This window comes from Macrotis lagotis, chromosome 1, assembly GCF_037893015.1.
Source record: "Macrotis lagotis isolate mMagLag1 chromosome 1, bilby.v1.9.chrom.fasta, whole genome shotgun sequence".
In the NCBI taxonomy this organism is placed as follows: domain Eukaryota; kingdom Metazoa; phylum Chordata; class Mammalia; order Peramelemorphia; family Peramelidae; genus Macrotis; species Macrotis lagotis.
Window position 1 is genome coordinate 553,926,997 of NC_133658.1, and position 21,161 is coordinate 553,948,157.

Consider the following 21,161-nt stretch of genomic DNA (forward strand, 5'->3'; position numbering starts at 1 on the left):
GGCAAGAACACAGATAAAACATTTTTTCTTGTGTGGAGGAAAAGTAAAACATGAAAAAAATAAATTAGAAGTTCATATAGTTAACAAGTATATAACAAAAATCAACCTACAAGAAAGCTGTATAAATTACTTTAAACTTGATATGAGTAAAACTTTATTTTATACCATTTCTACAAATGCAAATTATTCAATAGTATGAGAAAATCTTTATCCCCTAATTTTCTCAACCTCTCTTCATACTTTTACACCCAATAATCCTCATAAGCTATTCAGCATAAGGTACATACCCTTTTTAAAAAGTAAAATCATATTAATTAAAGGGTAAATAAATACATTTCATCAGTGGGCAACCAAAGACTTGCAGTTAAAACTTCATTATAATGTACTTTGTTTCCCACTGAAGTTATTTAATTAGTTTTAATTAATGTTTTAGTTGATTAATCCTATACCCCAAGGCAGTTTAAATAAAAGGCTGCAATTTTAAAAACTAAGTTAATAAATAATAAATGCATGTCAAGTTCAAACTAGTCTTTCCTACCTTCTTCTAATACTTTCTACCTTGTCTTATCATGGTTCAGTCAACAGCAGTATAAGCATGCACCCAAAATCACGAGAAATAACGGAAAAACTCTGACATAATGAAGAGAATCCTTGACTTGGAATCAGAAAAATCTGATTTCAAATCCTGTCTCTGACCTTTTCTATATAACCATGGGAAAACCATTTAACCTCTACAAATTTCAGAGCAACTTTATAAAAACAACTGAGTTATAAAAGGTTGCAATCTGGTTTAGGGGAAAAAGGATCCACACTAGGGGTTCTCATTTTAAAAAAAAATAATAAATTCCAATCCCAGATATATATTTTACAACTCTTCACTCAATGTCAGAACTCCTCTGCCTAACTGGAAGCTCTTTGTAATAGATTTCCTGGATAAATGATGAGCTCTTAGCTTGAAAGTAGAAAAGTAACCACATGCTATTCAACAGTATAAAATTATTACACTTAACATCCATGAGGCAAAATGTTAAACTCTTCAGCTACAGTAGCTTCAAGAACCTCATCAACATACACACTGAATTAAAGAAAATAATTTTCAACCCTTACATCATACATTTGTTTTTCTTTTGAAAGAGATCACATCAATTTTTGTTCAAAAGTTCATAATACTTCTTTCAAATAAACATCTATGTCTGATTAAATAGCAAACTTATTTCTCTCATCAATATTGCTGAATATCAGCTCCCCTTAAAAACAATTTCACTAAAAATAATCTAGCTGCCTTTGCCTTGATTTCCTTGAATAAAGTTATACTAAAAATTCTTATGTAGGTAGCATCAGTCTGAGCTTCATAAATTACAATTAATACTAATATGACACTTCAATCTTTATAAAGCACTTTACAACTTTGCAAATATCTCATTTTATCCTCACAACAACTCTGAAAGGTAGGTCAGCATCCATCTCAGTTTACAGATGAGGACATTTGGACAGGCAGAAGTGACTTATCTAAGGTCACAAAGCTTTGGAATTATCTCAGGTCTCTCTGACTCCAGATCCAGTGCTTTATTCTCTAGACTAAAAAAATATGTTTGACCTCCTAAGGAAGTTAAATCTAGCATTGAATTTGTTCCCATGTAAAAAAGTAAGGCAAATACTGGGATTTTTTTTTAACTTTAAAAAATGATCACTTGGTCCTTTTAATTTTCTTAAGTCTGACACAGCATAGAACAATGAACTAGAGAGCTGACAACAGTCAGAAATACCTGAGATAAGTCATGTCTCCATAATAAACACTGTCTCTCATCAAGTCACTTATCTTTTCCTAGGTAATTTTCTAAGTTGTAGAGAAGGGACAGTTCTGTATTCAAGAGTTCCCTAGGATGATTAATTCACTTTTCAGAACCAAAAAAAAAAAAAGTAGGAGACATCATATCATGACTTCTAAAACCGGAATCAAGATACTGCTTCTTGGGCTAGAAAACAATTGCTGATATTTTGGAGACATTAAAGGCTTATTTCACATGGATCACAGACCATACCTGCACTTGTAGTTGAACTGTTTTGTTTTTTAATTCAATTTACTAAAAGGAAAGACTTTCAAAAGACTAATAAATTTCATATAAAAGGAAGCACAATTACATTTATAATCAAGATTTTAAAATCCTACATACAATTTTCTACTCTGGTCATAACTGAATTTCAATATGCATATTCTTAGGAGAAAACTGGATAAAAAAAGTGACACAAAGTGTCCTCTAATATAGGAAGCAAAAATTTTTAAATATCCAAGCAAATTCATTCTCTCCTTTCATAAATGAAATGTTTACTGGCATAAAAAAATGTTCCACCTTTGTTACACAGTGACTGTGTGATCTTGTACAAGTCATTTAACTTCAGTGTTCCAGGCAATTCTCTCAGACCTTAAAGTTATATAAAGTAACTGATCATCATTAATAGGGGAAATTTACTTTCCAGAAGTTTCCTACCCTAATTCTAACATAGATACAAACAGTAATTATTAAAATCAATACTACAGAGTGGATAGACTCCTGGACAGAACCCAAGAAAACCAGGCTCCAAACACACCTCAACCTCCAAAAGCCTCAATCGACTTAGTCAACAATAGGACTTAGATATTATAGATGAATTTTGATCCGATACAAGAGGAGATATACTAACTAGTTATTCTCTGCAAGTTTTTGTTGTTTTTAACATATATGAGCATTCAGAAATCTAGATTATCTAAGAGATATCTTTGTTTTTAATGTATATAAGCATTCAGAAATCTAGATTATCTAGAAATATCTAAGAATTCTAGGTAGCTAGGGAAAATTCAATTGAAGTAAAGAGTGGGAGCTGTCTAAATTATGACCACTCCTAGGTGTGATTAAAATAGGTTTTTCAATAGATGCTGAAAGTTAAGGAACCAGGAGATCAGGGTTTTAAAGGAGTTGAGATGGAGATGTCTGAGAGCAGTTTGGAAGTAAAAATATGGCAAAGGATCTGTAGAACATGATATGAACTTTAAAGAAGTCTAAAAACAACTTAGAAACAATGAGTACTGTCAACTTCTCTTCCTCACCCTTTCTGTCAGGTCAAGAAAACTTGAAAGTCCAATATAGAGAATGGTACAAGAAGTCTTTAGGGGAAAAATTAGTTTTCAGAGAGTACCAAATGAAGAAAATCTGAGAGAAAGAGATCTAAGATAGAGAGAAGCTTACCAACAGAGGATGATTCAGAAAGCATGTTAGAACGGGAAGAGAGCAGAGGATGGGGTAAAGGGAGGGTGGGAATTGACTTCCAGGATGCGACAATTCCTGTGACCTATATAAGGGGCTTCCCACTTCAGTGGGAAAGAAGGTCCACGAGAGGGAAGGCAAGTAAAAACACATCAGCCCTCCCCCGCCACACACAAATCTCAATGCCTGGCCAACCATAGGATAATTCTTGCTTTCTATGTTTTTTTATGTTAATGGCTTCACGTTCATTTCCAAAGAAATGTCATAGAATTGTATAAGAACAGTAAGCAGCCTTAGAAATCATTTAATTCTCTCTCACTTTACAGACGTGAAAACTGAAACTTATTAGTTTAAACTGAAACTTATTTGCTCTTATTAGAGCAAAGTGACTTGTCTACAGTCATATTACTAGATCAGGGCTAGGGTTAAGGCTGAATTTCAACTCAATGCACTTTCGACTACATTAAACACAGGAAGCATAACTAATCATAGACACAAAATTCCAATTTATCTTGTGTCATACCAAGAACAAAACTTGAGAGAGTCAAAGCCTAATTTCCAGTCACATGTACTAATGTACAATAGAGACCTTCTGAAATATATGAAGAGTTCATGTCCATTAGTTTAGCAATAAGGACTGCAATTTATGACAGACCCATTCATATTTAAATAATAAGAATAGTCCTAATTCAAGAAAAATAACTTTCTAAAAGACCAAGAAAAAAGGAAAAGTTCCAAAGAAAACATTTTGTAAAAATAACACATTACAAAATATCCAATTTGCAAAATTACATGCAATTTAATCTTTCTAATTACTTTGTATCCTTTGTTCAATCTAAATTCCATATGGAAATGGGTTATGAAAAGAAAGGCCTTTTCCACAGTCAATAATGATTGCTGAAAGAATAACTTTTTAATATATCACCTAAGGATGAATACTATCCTTCCCTGGTGGTCTAAATGATCAAACATTTAACTAGGAATTTTACTAGCATTTAGAAAGTAATTATATTCATAACCTCATAAAATTTTAAAGCTGAAATGAGTCTTAGAAATCATCTACTCCATATTCCTCATTTTGAAGACTTTCCCAAGGTCATACAGCTAAGGTCTCTTGACTCCTCATGAAATCAGGTTGCCTCCCACAGTGGTCACTGTTTTTTTGTCATGATTTATTCCAAAATTTCAAAAGCAAGACCTCTCTGTAAAGTAACACTTTTTTTCCAGATACATAAAATAAATCTTCAATTACATCATGCCAGAACAAAAATATAAAAACAGTTCTTAAAAAAATTATGCAATTTACAAGGAATAAGAGGAAACTTTAGAGGCTTTTATTTCAATACAGTGAAACTTTCTTAGCATAAAAAAAAATTTAAATGTTTCCTTATTTATACCTCAATTAAAATTCACAACAAAAGGCCAACAACATGTTACTCTAGTCATGCTAGCAAGCAAGATTCAACACACCCCCTGAAATGTATCAAGACAATTTCACTGGAGCAAACTAAAATTTACAAAGAAATTCTATCTGTAAAAGTACAACAAAACCTTTATATAAAAAAAACCCCCAATTAACCAAAGATTTAGCTAGGTAAGTCGTGTAAAATATTATATTTCACAGAAAAACAAGGGACAACTTTTCCAAAGTATGATTCTACTGTATAATTTGTCACTGAAATCAAAAGCAGTTAAAGTTATGCTGTACATTTTGTACTAAATTCAGTACAATATTAGTTTGACATTGTCTCTGACTCTTTCTGTTCTACATCCTTCCATATAAATCAGAAAACACTAATTGAATCAAAATATAAACTGTAAACAAATAAATTTTTCCAGCAATAACTACATAGAATGTTGACTATGAATATATAACCCCCTTTTATTTGATCATTAGAATTAAAATGCAAAGAAAGAGGCAAAAATATTACCCCTCTGACTCTCTACTAAATCAAAGGTATAAGAAAGAGGCAAGAAATAATAAGAGAACCTTACAAGCAAAATGGAATTTTAGGCAGAATTAAAGGAAAAAAATATAATGATAATACACACACATTTTGAATATTATCTCACACTTACAAAGCATATTCTTCCAATAACCCCATGATATATATAGATATAGATATAGTTCAAGTATGATCTCCATTTTATATATAAGGAAATTGAAGGTCAAAGATGACAAATGAATTGTCTTGGTCATAGAGCTAATAAGTGTCAAATCCAGGTCTCCTGACTTCATGTCTACACTGTTTCCACTATGATATGATAAGACAAAAACAATATTTAAGTGATTCTGCCTTCCAAGAATGGAAATACCTAAATGCTGAGAAGATTATGGCTCTAGGATTTAGGATGTGTTGAAATACATTCACCAAAAAACTGATATTTACAAAGAAAAAATACTAGATTTTAAGTGGAATCATTAAGTTTTTAATTTTACCATAATCACAAAGAGAAAAGCTTATATGAAGGGGGGGGGGGAATCCCCTTCTGCTTGAGGTCATGCTGTAGTCAGGATTTAATGAGTCACATCTGAGAATCTAAAATCTATGTGATTGAAGACTTTCATCATAAAATTTCTTAATTCCACTCATAGAGAAGATCAAAGGCAGAATTCTTTCCATTCAAACCATGCTAACTTCTGTCAACATAAGACAACTCAAGAAACTCGAAGTGTTAAAAAATGGCTGGAAATCTTTTCCATTCTGTTCAGGATCAAAAGGTCTTTCAAAAATCTCTATAATCCCTATAGCTTTTCTGAAATATCTGAAATCCTTAAGAGCCAATCACATTTCTATACTACAAGACTAGGAGACCAAGGTTTCCCAGCACAGAACTGTATATAAACCCAACAAAATGGGTATGTTCCTTCAGCTTCTCTTCATTCCATGAGTTCTTCAGAATGGAATGATACTGAAGTACACTGTAAGCACCTCCCTTGATGTGTGGATGGGAAAAAATAAAGGCCCTAGATGTTTTATGTCAACTCAGAAATATAATATGAAGGAAGCTCACTATCAATCATTTAATAAGAGTTAGAAAAAGGTCACTTGATGAAATTTTAGTTCCTATTCTAAGAGTAGTAAGAAAGGTCAAATACCTTATATTGCCCATTTATTGTACTCCCCTAGCATTGCAGATCAAACAATGCTCAATGAAATACAACTATAACACCAAAATAGATTCTGTAGGATTTATAATAGGCAAAATGGCCTATTAAATGGCATCTCATTTAAATATTTACTACACAAAAATTGCACAAAATTCATTAAAATCTTTTAGATATGCTTCTTTGGTTGTCAAGAGAAAAAAGCTAATATACATTATAATCTATCATATTGGTATTTTTTAACTCCTCTCTAGGAATTACAATACAGGCCTTTTTAATGTGCCACAATGTATGTAGGTAAAATTTCACCTAATGGGGTAGAATTGATTTCTTGATTATTTACCTACTTAATTCTGATATTTTAAAATATCTTCTGTTTGTTCTGTAACACACTTTAAAAACCTATTTAAAATATCACCAATTTGAATAGCCCTCATGCAATCTTTCTATAAAGAAATCTCTAAATTAACAAGTCATAAACTAGCCTCAGTTTTTTTCTACAGCAACATGAAAATTGGCCGTATCTGTAAGGGTTTTTTTTAATCTTACTTTGTATTGATCTTTATGTTCACATTACCGTCATTTCCAAATAGATCCCTTCTCAATCACTCACCTAACAAACCAACCCTTATGACAAAATTTAAAAATAACAGAGAAGAAAATTGATTCAACAAAAAAAAAAAATCAACTCCATTGAACAGAATAAGCTAATATTATATACCCATGAACCCCAACTTCTGTGAAAAGGGAGAAAGGAAAACAATGCATTTCTCTAGCATTTCCTTATGTTTTGATATTGCAATTTTTGCTTTAGAACATATCCAAGGAAGACATAGAAAAGAATAAAAAAAGAACTATTAATCCAGAGATATTTTTATATCTGCATTATAATGTAACATCTAAAAACTGGAAATAACCTAAATGTACATAGGTGGGAAAGAAATAAATCATAATACTTCAGTGTTACAAGAGGTTTTGACATTATAAAGGATAACTATGAGAACAGGAGTGGCTAGGTTGCAACAGTGGATAGAGCACCAGCCCTGAATTCAGGAGTCCCTGAGTTCAAATCTGACCTCAGACACTTAAGAAGTCAGGAGTACCTGAGTTCAAATCTGACCTCAGACATTTAACCTTGGCCAAGCCACTTAACCCAATTTGCCTTGCAGAAACCTTAAAAAAAACTAGTAGAACAGGAAATAATGGCAAACCCCTATATGAAAGAATTCCAAGTGGAAAAAAAAGAACTAATAGTAACACCTCCAGGTGTCACAGTAGATAAGAGGACTAGATTTGGAATCAGGAAGTTATAAATTATTAGTTAAAATTTATGAGTTAAAATTTGACCCCAGGCACTTACTAGCTTTGTGACCCCAGACAAGTCACTTATCCCTGTTTGCCTCAGTTTCCTCATTTGTAAAATGAACTAGAAAAGGAAATGGCAAACTATTCCAGTATCTTTGCCAAGAAAACCTCAAATGGGGTCACAGTGAGTTGGAAACAACTGAACTAACTAAACAAAAACAAAGACAATAAGGAAATTGTTAATGACTGATATCTAGGTTTAAGTATATTATTATTGAAAATAGAGATTAAAGGGACAGCTAGGTGGCAATGGCTAGAGCACCGGCCCTGGAGTCAGAAGTACCTGAGTTCAAATCTGGCTTCAGACACTTAATAATTACCTAGCTGTGTGACCTTGGGCAAGCCACTTAACCCCACTGCCTTGTAAAAAAAAAAAAAAGAAAATAGAAATTAAAGTTGACCTTTTCTTCCTTTATGCAAAATTGCTTGAGTTCAATTTTTTTTAAAAAGCCAATAAATAAAAAGCATAATAACCATTTCTGAAATTATAATATATGAAATAACATTATAAAATAGGAGTAAGGGGACCTTTCTTCAGTCAAGTAAAACAATGACCAGAGTCAAGAAGCTATCTGTTGGCTATGCTATGGCTGTCATCACCTATGCCAATTATACAACAAATAATATAGGTATAAAACAGAATAAGATTTAAGGTAGCTCCTTGATTAAACTCTGAATGCGATCCACTACAACATAAAGTCAAAAAAAACTTGAATCAGTTTACTTCTCCCAGAATTACAAAACAGCCTTGATTTTTATTAAGCTACCTCCCAACCCTACTCTTACCACAACCAACTCACAAAAAACAGTTAATTTAACAAGGTCTTATGGTTCTGTTTATGATAATCAATTTCCAAGAAGCAAAAATGGGCTGGAGGAAGACTTACTGCTTTACCTCATACCATGGGTACACTTATTTCTGAACTCAAAGTTAGACATTTAAAAAGATTAGCTCTTAAAATCAAATCTTAAGTCCCCAAAATAATATTCATTTAAAATAAAAAGGATTTAAACCTAGGGAAAAAAAATATTCTACTGAAGGCTATATGATAGCAAACAATAACCAAACATCTTTAAAAGCTTGATTTTGGCTACATTGTTATTATCTTAAGATTTTTAAGAATGAAAAACAAGCTGGCTAAACAAGTAAACATAAGGTTAAAAAGCAGTCCTCTGTTATTTTCATCCTAAGTACTTTTGTAATTCTTAAAATAGTGTGATTTTACAAAATGATAAAGATAGCAGTAAAAAAAGTAAGTTCATATTACACTCAGCTTTTCACTATCAATTAATAATTTTGGATTTATTGAGCATCCATTCATGTAAACACAGTGAATTTAGCATCTATTAACTGGAAAATTAAGACTCCTGTGAGAAGTGTGATACAGAGCAGCCTACCAATAAATTATCTTTCCTACCATCCTGATAAACAATCATTTCCTTGCCCTAACCCCAGATTTTCCAACAGAAAGATGATAATGCCTTTTCAGAAAAGCTAACAATGGCCAGTCAAACATATTCATACAAGTGCCTAAATGATGGCCATGATATGAAGCCCTGGGCACTGTTTAACTGATTAAGCCAGCTGTGGCCTCAAATTCCCAGAGGGTAGTCTTGAAACAGACCTAGATTTCAAACAGTCCTCAAACCCAGCAAGATTCAACATTGGTACTCTGGGGACCAGTTAGATGGGTAGCATGCTTTGGCTCACTCAAAACTTCCCTAACTTATGCGACCTTGGAATCACATCCTTCTACTTCCTCTGTCCCCAAGACCTATGTTATTTTATAACTACCTAAAATGGGAAGTTACCTGGTTCTTCTCAACGACCCTTCCTCCCCTCCTACAATTGTCTTGTATAAGACAATTCCTATGCTATTTGAGTATCTTCCAAAAGGTGTTGTCCTAAAGGAATTAAATTTATGTAGCTGAAATAAGTCTCATGTACTTGAAGGTATCTTGAATTACTGAGTCAGTAGAGCAAACTTACAGTAAACTTACATTTCTTCATTCTACAAAGCTCCTATTCATACTACCTACCCCTAAGTACACTCCCCAAACCTCAAGAGTAATCAATTATCTAATGCTAATGAAATTTAGGTTTTGTTTTTTTTTGGGGGGGGGGATTAACAGTGCAGCCAAAGTTTCTTTTCAAATCATTATCCACAAGATTGAAAAGTAGCTCTTCTCTATAACTCTGATGCTAACTACATACTCTTGCTGCAATTTTACCAAACAGTTAGGTAATGTATCAAGGGATTCACTTTTGGACTAACAGTTAAGTTTCTGATGTAATCATCAATGTTGATATTATGAACCACTTCCTTTACCACTGACAAATAATAGAAAATAAACACATGTATATGACCCTTGAGTACTACCCAAAATAACACCAATTAGTAATTATAAATGTGTTGGTAGTACTGTGTTGTCTCCTTCATAAACCAAACATCATTTATCTAACAATTTATATAAATTCTCTTCAAGAGAAGTAAGCTCATGGCTACAATTTCAAGAACAACTTTTGGATATAAATGAAAACCTATAGGGAAATCAATAATAGAGCATTTAGTTTACGTAAATTACAAAATTTCCATCAAATTACTAAAGTGAAGTTAAGTTGCCATAAAAGGCATAAAGACAAAGCAAACAATGACAGGTGCTTGTCTTATCTTAGGGAAATTGTCACAGCCCTATTATCAGTCTTGTTATTGTTCTTATTCAATCTTTTTTTTTCAGTCATGTCCTATTATTCATGATCCCATTTAGGGTTTTCTTATCAAAGATACTGGAGTCCTTTGTCATTTCCTTCTTGTTTTACAGATGAGGAAACTGAGGCAAACAGGGATAAGTAATTTGCCTACAAAAGGACTGTCAGTGGACAGATTTCAACTCAGAAAGATGAGTCTTCCTGACACCAGATCTGGTGTTCCATATACAGAGACATCTAGCTTCCCCTAAAGCAGCCTAATGGGCTCGTTTTTGATGTTTCAAAAGCAGAGTCTTTACAGTAACTATAACTGCACTACTTCCTATAAGAAATCTATGAAATGCTGACCCAAGTTTCAGTTTACTTTAATTTATTTCTAAATGTCAACTTAGATTACTCTAAGAACAAAGAAAAGAGAACAACCAATAACTTTATAAAATTTGACACATTCACCAGGAATCACTTAATAATCTAGAAATTTAAATCTTCATTAAAGGCTGAATCCAACTTGACATCTTGAATTTTAGCTATTACTCCCAATTTCTGATTTAAGAAGTGAAACTGGACTTCAGCTACCCTAAGTAAAGCGGAAAGATGTTTTGTTTGCCAAACATCTTCAATTTGTTCAAGGACATGCTCTTCAATAACATATATCAAATATCTAGATCTAAAAGCTGAGTTCAAGCAACAGGTTAGGAAGTCTTGTCTTGTGCATTCTCATAATACAATTTGGATCAAAAATTTTAACTGGCAAAAAACTGAATAAGCCATCCTAAAAACCCAAAGAAAAAATAGAAAGTCACTCCATCTACTTACATTCCAATGTATAAGAAAATGAAATTAAGCTGATCTGTCTAAGGAGACTACCAACTACCTGTACCTTTAAACCAAGAGATTAGATTTTTCTTTTTAAGCTATCCTTGCTCCCAGTGACAAGCCAAAAGCAAAGGGGAAAGATTCAGGATTTTTTGGAGGTTTTAGCACATTTTTACAAAGAAAAAGTATCATATTAAAGAATCTAAGTCTTAATATTAGAAAAAATGTGAATCTTTTTGATATTTGAGTTAACAGTATGTCCATCTCATTACAAGCTAACAAATACCAAGGCCTCTTTCACAAATAGTCTTCTTATTGGCTCAAAGATCCCTTATGGAAACCTGAAGAGGTCCTGTAACTATGACAAATATAACCTGGAAGATATCCCTGCTTCAAAAAAGAAGAGCTTTTCATTTTGAAAAGAAGCAAGCTAGAGCATTATTATATTGATTATAAAATCCTGTCATAATTAGGATACTGGCATCTAAAATTCCTTGAGCCTGTGTCCATAAGTTGCTCTGAAACATCCTTTAACTTAACTGTTCTGCATGTGTTGATATATGACTGTGTGTGTGAGATCTTTCAGTTCATCTGAAAGCAACTTGTAGAAACCACAGAAATATTTGAAACTGTCAGAACCACCATCCCCAACATAAATTTTCCCTTCACAACAAATAATGTGCAATCGAATAGATTTCCTGTTTCAAAATGGAATAGTAGATAAAAGAAACTGCAATTTAGCCATTAACAAGAGCACAGAACTTTTAAAATGAAGATGTTTTCCAAAGAAGAAATGGAAACTATTTCAAATTTTGCTTACTCACTTGAGAGCTCATCTATGTAATTGTTTCCCAGATAAATACTCTGCACTTCATGCACTGGGTTGTCATAAGAGGGCTTTATAAAATGCTTTTGCATATATTACCTGTTTAAGAGCTCCTCTTCTGGTCTAAGGGCAAATATATGTCAGGACAAACATTTTCAAAGTGTTCTGAGACAATATGCTAACATTAAGCAGCTTACTGCATGGGCTTTGCCTAACTGAGCTCTCTGGAAGAACTCTACACCTTAAAGAGTCGGACAAAAGGTAAAAGCAAAATCATCCTATACCAAAACATCAAGTATTTACAACAAATGCAGAACCAAGAGGTGAGCAAAATGTACAATTCAAATCATAAGACCTTTGTCTTCTTCCATCAGAGAACTCAAAAATAACCTAGAAATAACCCCAGAGATGATCTAACCCAACCTCTCATTTGTATGAAAGAATGATGAAACTGAACTACTTAAGTCCTGAAAGAAGTTTAGTGATTTGCCCAAGGTCAGATAAATCAAGAAGCAGCCAACTAAAGCTAGAACCCTGGGTCAAGTCAAGAAACATTTATTAATTATTTATGTTCTTTTAGATTCTATTCAAATGCCATTTAAAATACATATATCAACAATTCACAGGAAAAATGCTGGACAAGTAGATTTTGTGTTCATTACAAGGCTTAGATCTAGTTCATCAAAAGTTTGTCACTGCCATCAAATGTTTAAGTTAAGGGAAAAAACAGAGACAATAAACCCAGAGTACTCACCACTTTGTCCATGAGTTTCCAAGTCTTCTCCACAGTTCTTCTATCAGCTGCAGCTTGTTTAGGTGGTCCAACTGCATCCTGAATAGCATCAATAATGCCCAGTATCCGTCCTTTTCGAGGGTTTCCTCCTCGGCCACCAGGGTTCCGGCCATTCATAGCATTAGCCATCTGGGACCTCGGCTCTTCAGTTCTTAAGTGAATACTAAAAACAAATTTTTTTAAAGTTACCAAAAGGAGACTCACATGGTCCTTAAAATATTTTTTTTCCCCAGCAGAAAACCGAATGTGCTAACTCATCCCACCCACCTCCTTCAGCAAAGAATACAGTGGAAAAGAGTAAAAAAAAAAAAAACCAGCCCAGGGTTCAACTTTTGGACAAGTATGGATTCACGCCGGTAATCTATACAGGAGTGGGTGTCGGGGAAGTGACCCTGACTCTGATTTTAGAAAACTAACGGTTGTGGACAAATATTACTCATATTCGAAGCTGGATCAGCTCAGAACAAAAAAAAAAAGCAACATAATAGATAAAGAACACAAAGTCCTCCTTTTTCCTTAAAGCCCTCTCAAACCAACAGCCACAAAAACAAACCAAGTCGGCGGCTGGAGGAAACATCTAGGGGGAAACTCATTTCCATCCTGCACTGGATTGAAAGTTAGGCAAATTGTAAAAATTCATCACCCGCCGCCGAAGGGGGCACGTCTGTGCTCCACAAAGGCTGCGGGGCTTGGAGTTTATTTTACAGTGTCAAAGAAAAAAAATACAATAAAATAAAGTAAAAACAGGGAGATGCAACCGCCCCCCCCCAAATCCGAAGTGATCTTTTCAAAAAAGACATTGTCACAGTCGTTACCTATAAGGCAGTCCCTAACCCAAGTGGAGGGGCCGGGGGGGGGGGGGTGGCTCGCACTTCCTTTCTTTTTTTTAAGAGGGAAAGAAACTGAAGGAGGGAAAAAGGGAAGAGGAGGGAAGAGCGCTTCTGAGTCGGCCCTCCCCCCGCGGGAGCGCGGACACAGACACAGGGCGCACACGCGCGCACACACACACGGTGCACACACACGCGCACACGCGCGCACACACACACACGGTGCACACACGCACACACACACACACACACGCACGCACACTCGCAGCTTTGTTTCTGGGCGCCCCCCCACTACCCAGCTGCCTCCGCTGCTTCGCACCCACAGCAGGGAGGAGAAGGTGGAGGAGTAGGCGCACCCTTCCCGCCCCCGCCGGCCCCCGCCCCGGCTCCGCGGTCCGGGCCCCTGAATACCCTCTCAGGCTGCGGCGGCGGCGGCGGCGGCGGCGGCGGCGGGCCGGGCGCTCTCCTCCCGTCCTCCTCCGGAGCGCGTGTGTGGCTGCGCGGGGGCCGCCTGGCGGGGCGGGAGAACCATCGAGTCCCCCCCAGCCCCGCTCTCCTCGCCCTCTCTCCCGGCTCCGGCGGACTCCGCGGGGAGGGGAAGGCACACGCGTGTGCGTGAGGCTCCACCAGCCCGCGGAGGAGGGGGGTCACACGGCGCGTCCAGGGGCAGCGGCTGCCGCTTCCAACCGGCTCGGGGCGAGACGTGGGGGGGAATAAAGACCCACGGGCGAGACCCGAGCCGCCTGCCGCCGCGGCTACTCCGACCCCCTCCGGGGCAGCCCTGGCGGGAGGAGGAGGAGGGGGAGGGGACAACTCGCGCACACCCCACCCTCCTCCCCTCCCCCTGGCAACTCGCACTCCAACACAGACGTGGGGAGGCGGGGCCCCGGGCCAGGGCCAGGGCGGGGAGAAGAGGCTTCGCCAATCCCAGCGAGGCGCAGCATCGCGGGACGGGCGCCCGGGCCAATGGGAGGCAGACGCCCCTCTTGTCCCCGCCCCTCTCTCCACGTCTTCTAGTGTCCCCAAGGCGGCCGAAGAACCACCCCAGCAGGCAAGCACACGCACACACACACATTCGCACCCGGACACGCAAAACACACAAACACACGCGTCCCACACGCAGAAGAGGGCCTGGAAAGCCGCGGTCCATGAAGGGAGCGGAACGAGAAAGGGGAAAGGCGGCCACCCACCCCCTCCCCCCAAGGGAGTTGGTCAATGGGAGTTGGGGGAGAGATGGGCGTGACCATCCAGAGGCAGAGTAAAAGCCAACGAGGGGATAAGAGGCGGGACTTCCTGCTTCGTCCACCTTCCTGGTCCTTTGTTTCGTAGCAACCGAGGGTGGGAGGCGATGAGTGACACCGGAGCGGGGTTAGAGCCCCTGAAACGCTGCTCCTGGGGACGCGCGTGGCCTCGGACCCAGAGCCGCGGCAGGACTGACCGGCGCTGGGCCGTCGAGAGCGGTCACGTCGGCCCTAGTCACCGGCCTCCTGTTCCAGCGGGTCGTTCCTGGAAGGACGTTAGCTCATGGCCCTGAGAGGAGATGGCCATTCAAGGAAAAGAAGACTTTCTGTTAGTGCATCAAAGTACAGAAAGGAGAGGAAACTGAATCTTTCCTCCACTATTTTCTTTTCCAGGCTTATCTGCACTAACCCTTCCCCGTCATTCCTTCTTCCCCACCTAGACTAGCATTTTTAATCTGTCCCTCTCCTTTCTTCAAAGAATTTCTTAAGGGATTCAAGAGATCACAACCATCCTTCCTCCTTTTTAAATTGGCCATGGGGAAAAGAGAGATGGAATATATGACTAATTTATTAAGTGTCTCCTATATATATAACATATTAATAGCAATGCTAATTAGTCCCTTCTCTCGAGGATCTTACATTCTAAAGGGGAGAAAAACCCATATCTTTCCTTTTTTTTCATTATATTTCTCAATAATACTTATATTTTCCCATATAATTTAATTTTGCATCTCTTACATTCTAGATTTTCATCTCTCAGAGGGTGTTATTGAGCTTTCACTTCTTGATTGCTATTTTATTTTGTATTATTAAATACAATCACTCTTGGCTCTCATTTCTCTGTTCTTTATCCTTTTTACTGAATCTTTTTGATCTTCTCTTTCATTAGTCACTGGTGTTCCCTGATATCTCATTCCTTCTCAAGGCTAATATTGAATGTGTACCGAATACTCTATTCACCTAGGCAGAAAAAAAAGCTATTTACTTTATGAACTTTAGGTGATTATTAATTTTCAAAGTTGGAAATAGAAAATAGGGAAAGTATAATTTTAAAACGGTTAAGCAAAAGAACCACTTTTTTTTGGCAGAGATACTGGAGTAATTTATCAGCTCATTTTATGTAACTTTTTTTTTAAGTTTTTGCAAGGCAGTAGAGTTAAGTGGCTTGCCCAAGGACACACAGCAAGGCAATTATTAAGTGTCTGAGGCTGAATTTGAACTCAAGTAATTCCTGACTCCAAGGCTGTGCTCCATGCACCAGGCCACCTAGTCACCCCTATCATCTCATTTTACAGATGAGATAATTTAGGCAAAGAGTTAAGTGATTTGCACAGGTCACACAGCTGATATGTCTTGAGACTGGATTTGAATTCAAGAAGTTGAGTCTTTTAATTTAATTTAATTTAATTTAATTTAATTTAAATTTTAACTTTATTTTTTTTCCAAATACATGTAAAGATAGGTTCCGACATTCAGTTTTTGGTAAGATTTTGAATTCTACATTTTTCTCCCTCCCGTTCTTCCCTCCCCCTACCCCATGAAATCAAGTAATCTAATAGAGGTTATACCTATACAATCATGTTAAACATATTTCCATATTAGTCATATTGTGAAAGAATCAAAACAAAAGGAAAAACCATAAGAAAAAAATTAAACAACAAATTTTAAAAACTGAAAATAGTTTGCTTAGAACTGCATTCAGTCTTCATATTTCTTTCTCTGAACATTAATGTATTTTCCATATTTTAGAATAGTCTTTTATTGTATTGCTTCAAAGAACTAAGTCTAATAGCTGATCATTACATGATGTTTCTGTTAAAGTGTATAATAATCTTCTGGTTCTGTTGATTTTACTCAGCATCAGTTCATGTAAGTCTTTTCATGAAGTCTTTCTGAAATTCACCTGCTCATGACTCTTTACAGAATAATAGAATTCCAAAATGTATCTTTATATTTCATATATATAAAATTTGAAAAAACAAGATCAAGTGATATATATACGTATATATATATATATATATATATATATACGTATATATATCACTTGATCTTGTTGTTTTTTCAAATTTTCCACTAATTATGGCCTTAGGTGGAAGAGAGTTATTTTAAAGATCTATTCCTATATAAGAATACATAAACTACCCCAATTCATTATAATAAAATGCATTCTATCCCTAGGTTTGATGATTATACAAATGAATTTGAGAACCCTTTATAGGAAATGATTTGTCTATACTAAACTATGTAACCCTGCTTAAATGGAATAGATACTATATAAACAGACCACTGCTCTTTGAAGCCCTTCAGTGGACATCTTGAAGATAAACCAAGTAATTTGCCTGCATTTCATTCCATAAGCAGATTTTAATCCCAGATTATATAACAAAATTAAGTAAAATCAGATTTCTCACTGAGGTAGAACAAGATAACTCCTAAGTTACTGATGGCATTTCTTTGCTATTAGAATGAATTTAACTCTGCATCTGATTTATTAGTTCCATAACTCTTGTATGATCCATATCTCCCTTACTCAAATGGACAGAATAGTTCTCTTGACAAAGATGAAAAAGCAAAAGACAATGTCTCAAAAGAGACCCCTTTTGAAGTGATGGAGAACATCAGTAAAAGCAAACTAGGTAATTTTGATTACTTTAAATTAAAAAGCTTTTGCTCACACAAAACCACTGTAACCAAGATCAAAAGAAATGTAGTAAACTGGGAAATAATCTTTACAGCTACTGTTTCTGACAACTCATTTCTAAAATATACCTAGAACTTAATCAAATTTCTTTTAGAAAAGCCATTCCCATGGGGCAGCTAGGTGGTCCAGTGGATAAAGCACTGGCCCTGGAGTCAGGAGTACTTGGGTTCAAATCTGGTCTCAGACACTTAATAATTACCTACCTGTATGGCCTTGAACAAGCCACTTAACCCCATTGCCTTGCAAAAACCTAAAAAAAAAAACCATTCCCCCAATTGACACAACTGTCAAAGGATATGCATAGGCAATTTACAGATGAGGAGATCAAAGTGATCCATAGTCATATGAAAAATTGCTCTAAATCATTACTTATTAGAGAAATGCAAATTAAAGCTTCTCTGAGATACCACCTCATACCTATCAGACTAGCCAATATGACCAGAAAGGACAATGATCATTGTTGGAAGGGTTGTGGGAAATCTGGGACACTTAATACATTGTTGGTGGACCTGTGAACTCATCCAACTTTTCTGAAGAGCAATTTGGAATTATGCCCAAAGGGCAACAAAAATGTACATACCCTTTGTTCCAGCAATACCACTCCTGGGGTCTATACCCTGAAGAGATCATGAAAAAAGGTAAAAATCTCTTTTGTACAAAAATATTCCTAGCAGCCCTGTTTGTGGTGGCAAAGAACTGGAAATCAAGTAAATGTCCTTTAGTTGGGGAACAGCTTGGCAAACTGTGGTAGATAGATAGATAGATAGATAGATAGATAGATAGATAGATAGATAGATAGATAGATAGATAGATAGATGATAGATATGTATATATACATATACATATATGCATATGTATATGTCATGGAGCACTATTTTTCTATTAGAACCCAGGAGGGATGGGAATTCAGGGAAGCCTGGAGGGATTTGCATGAACTGATGCTGAGCAAGATGAGTAGAACCAGAAGAACATTGTACACCCTAATAGCAACATGGGTGATAATCAATCTTGATGGACTTGCTCATTCCATCAGTGCAACAATTAGGGACAATTTGGGTTGTCTGCAATGGAGAATACCATCTGTATCCAGAGAAAGAACTGCGGAGTTTGAATAAAGACCAAGGACTAATACCTTTAATTTAGACAAAAAAACAACTGATACCTTATTGTCTGATCTTGCTATCTTTTATACTTTATGTTTCTTCCTTAAGGATATAATTTCTCATCACATTCAATTTGCATCAATGTATACCATGGAAACAATGTAAAGACTGGCAAACTGCCTTCTATGGGGGTGGGGTAAGTAAGATTAGGGGGAAAATTGTAAAACTCAAATAAAATCTTTAAATTCAAAAAAAAAGAGACCCCTTTTGAAAACAGGTTGGAAGAAAGGATTTATAGCATGTGTAGCTACATCAAGTTTTTCAGTACTTGTTGTCTTGTCTGGGAGAAGACCATGACAACAGGAAATTAATGCCAAGATCCGAAAATGAGTTGGATTTAAGTGAGGGGGAACTGAGCAAAGTCACCAACCTCTCTTTCTCCTCTGGAGTCATCTGGGTCTAGTGACCAGATATGAATTAGGATAACTGGTGAAGCCCCTGTATAAATTAACTGAGGATGCAATGAGATATTTGTAAATGACTTCACAAATCTTAAAGTACTGTTATAAATTTAAATGCTAGCTGTTATCAGTATATGTTATCTTGGGCATTAACTTGTTCCTATACATTTGAATGAATGAATGGAAAGATATTTATTTACATGACTATATGACTATGCCAAACATGGAAGTATACAAATGTAAAAGCATAGATAGTCTCTGATTCAAAGGAATTTATTTTCTATAGGTGGAAAAATTCCTCATATACACCAAGGGGAGTGGTGGTTAGAGAAGGATGTTTGGAGTCACAAAGTTAAACCGACATTAAGAGGAAACTTGGGGAGTTGGTGGAAACAGCACATCCAGGGACAAAGGCAGAATGATTTCTTCTGAGTTCTTGCTTCCTATGGAGGAGAAGGTCTTAAAGGTGGTAAAAAGGGAATCATGAATAGAACTTTCTTGAAGGGGTTGTCCTCAAGAAACAATCACCTATAGCTGATTGGGTAAGGATGGGGGTGGGAGTTTCCCCAAGATGTGGTTTCCAATGTAGGGGGAGGAGTTTAGCCTGAGGTATGATTGCTTTTTACACTCCTAATTCCCAACTATACTCCCCTACTCCTAGTGGATGAAGCCCTTCCCCTCGTGGTTAAGGTAGGTGGTAGTGAAGTGGCTAGTGTTGGACCTCATCAGAAAGACCTGAATTCAAATCCAGACTTGTATATGTTCTAGCTGTGTGATCTTGGACAAGTCACCTAATTTATGCTTCAGTTTCATCAACAGTAAAAGAGACATAATAGTATTGTAAGAATCAAATGTTTGTAAAACACTCAGTTCAGTGTCTGGTACAAATTGGGAATTATATGGATGCTAACTATAATTATTATTTTCTGAGTTAGATCAGTATTTAAATCACCCACATTTCCTGAGTATTTCAAATTTCAATAGCATTTAAGGTTTACAAAGCACTTTCTTCACAGTAACTTCACAAGAAGGGTGATTAGAAGTATTATCTTCATTTACCAGATAAGGAAACCAGTCTGGTGCAGTTAAGTATCTAAAGTCCCACAACTAGTAAAATGTTGGGAGACTAGATTTGAATCCAAATCCTCCAATTCTAACATTCAAGGCTGCCTCTCCAAAAATATTCTGAATCAAGTTTTAACATCCATAAGGGAGACAATCCATATGCGAGGATGAAATGTCTTAGCCTAAAGACTGTAGACATATTGTTTTGCCACCCTGTAATTTGAAACTAGCCTCATCTTAAGGAAGCTAAGTGGTGCAGTGGATGTAGAGGACTGTGCCTGGGGTCAGGAATACTTATCTTCTTGAGTTTAAATTCGACCTTAGAAACTAGCAGTTTGGGGGCAGCTAGGTAGCCTAGTGGATAAAGCACCGGCCTTGGAGTCAGCAGTACCTGGGTTCAAATCCGGTCTCAAACACTTAGTAATTACCTAGCTGTGGCCTTGGGCAAGCCACTTAACCCGTCTGCCTTGCAAAAAAAAAAAAAAAAAGAAACTAGTAGTTTGACCCAACAAAAGTCTCTCAACCCTCTTTGCCTAGGTATAATAATAGCACTTCTTTCCACATTGTTTGTGAGGATAGAATATATTCTCAAATTTGTTTTAAAAAAAACCCCCAATACCACAGCATCTAACACATAGTAGCAACTATAAACTTACCCCCGCCACACACACACACATATAAAAGGCCAAGATCCTCCACAGAAACATCTAAAGTACCTAGAGGAACATTGACAGGTTTGCCAACTTAAGTATGTTACTCATGTGCACACGTAAGTGTAGAGTAGGGAAAATATTTGCATGTTATAGTGGTTACCACTGCTTTTATTACATTACATAATAAAGGAATGTCATAATGAAGAAATGTCATTGTCTATAGTATCAAGGATTATGTGTCATTAAGAT

At 36.5% G+C, this 21,161-nt stretch overlaps 1 protein-coding gene across 11 annotated transcripts in view; it reads right to left on the reverse strand.

The window, feature by feature from the left end:
- The window catches only part of CBLB (Cbl proto-oncogene B), a 237,136-nt gene extending 222,948 nt beyond the window's left edge, over nt 1–14,188 (reverse strand). For 4 of the 11 annotated variants that reach the window (XM_074214416.1, XM_074214414.1, XM_074214409.1 and 1 more), the window contains exon 1: nt 12,823–13,639. In XM_074214416.1, the coding sequence (XP_074070517.1) occupies nt 12,823–12,990 (168 nt within the window). In that variant the 5' untranslated portion in view covers nt 12,991–13,639. Of the gene's footprint in view, nt 1–12,822; nt 13,643–14,099 lie in introns of those variants that run through there. The other 7 variants (XM_074214411.1, XM_074214412.1, XM_074214413.1 and 4 more) reach the window with 5 other exon arrangements.
- Nucleotides 14,189–21,161: the final 6,973 nt, after the last annotated feature.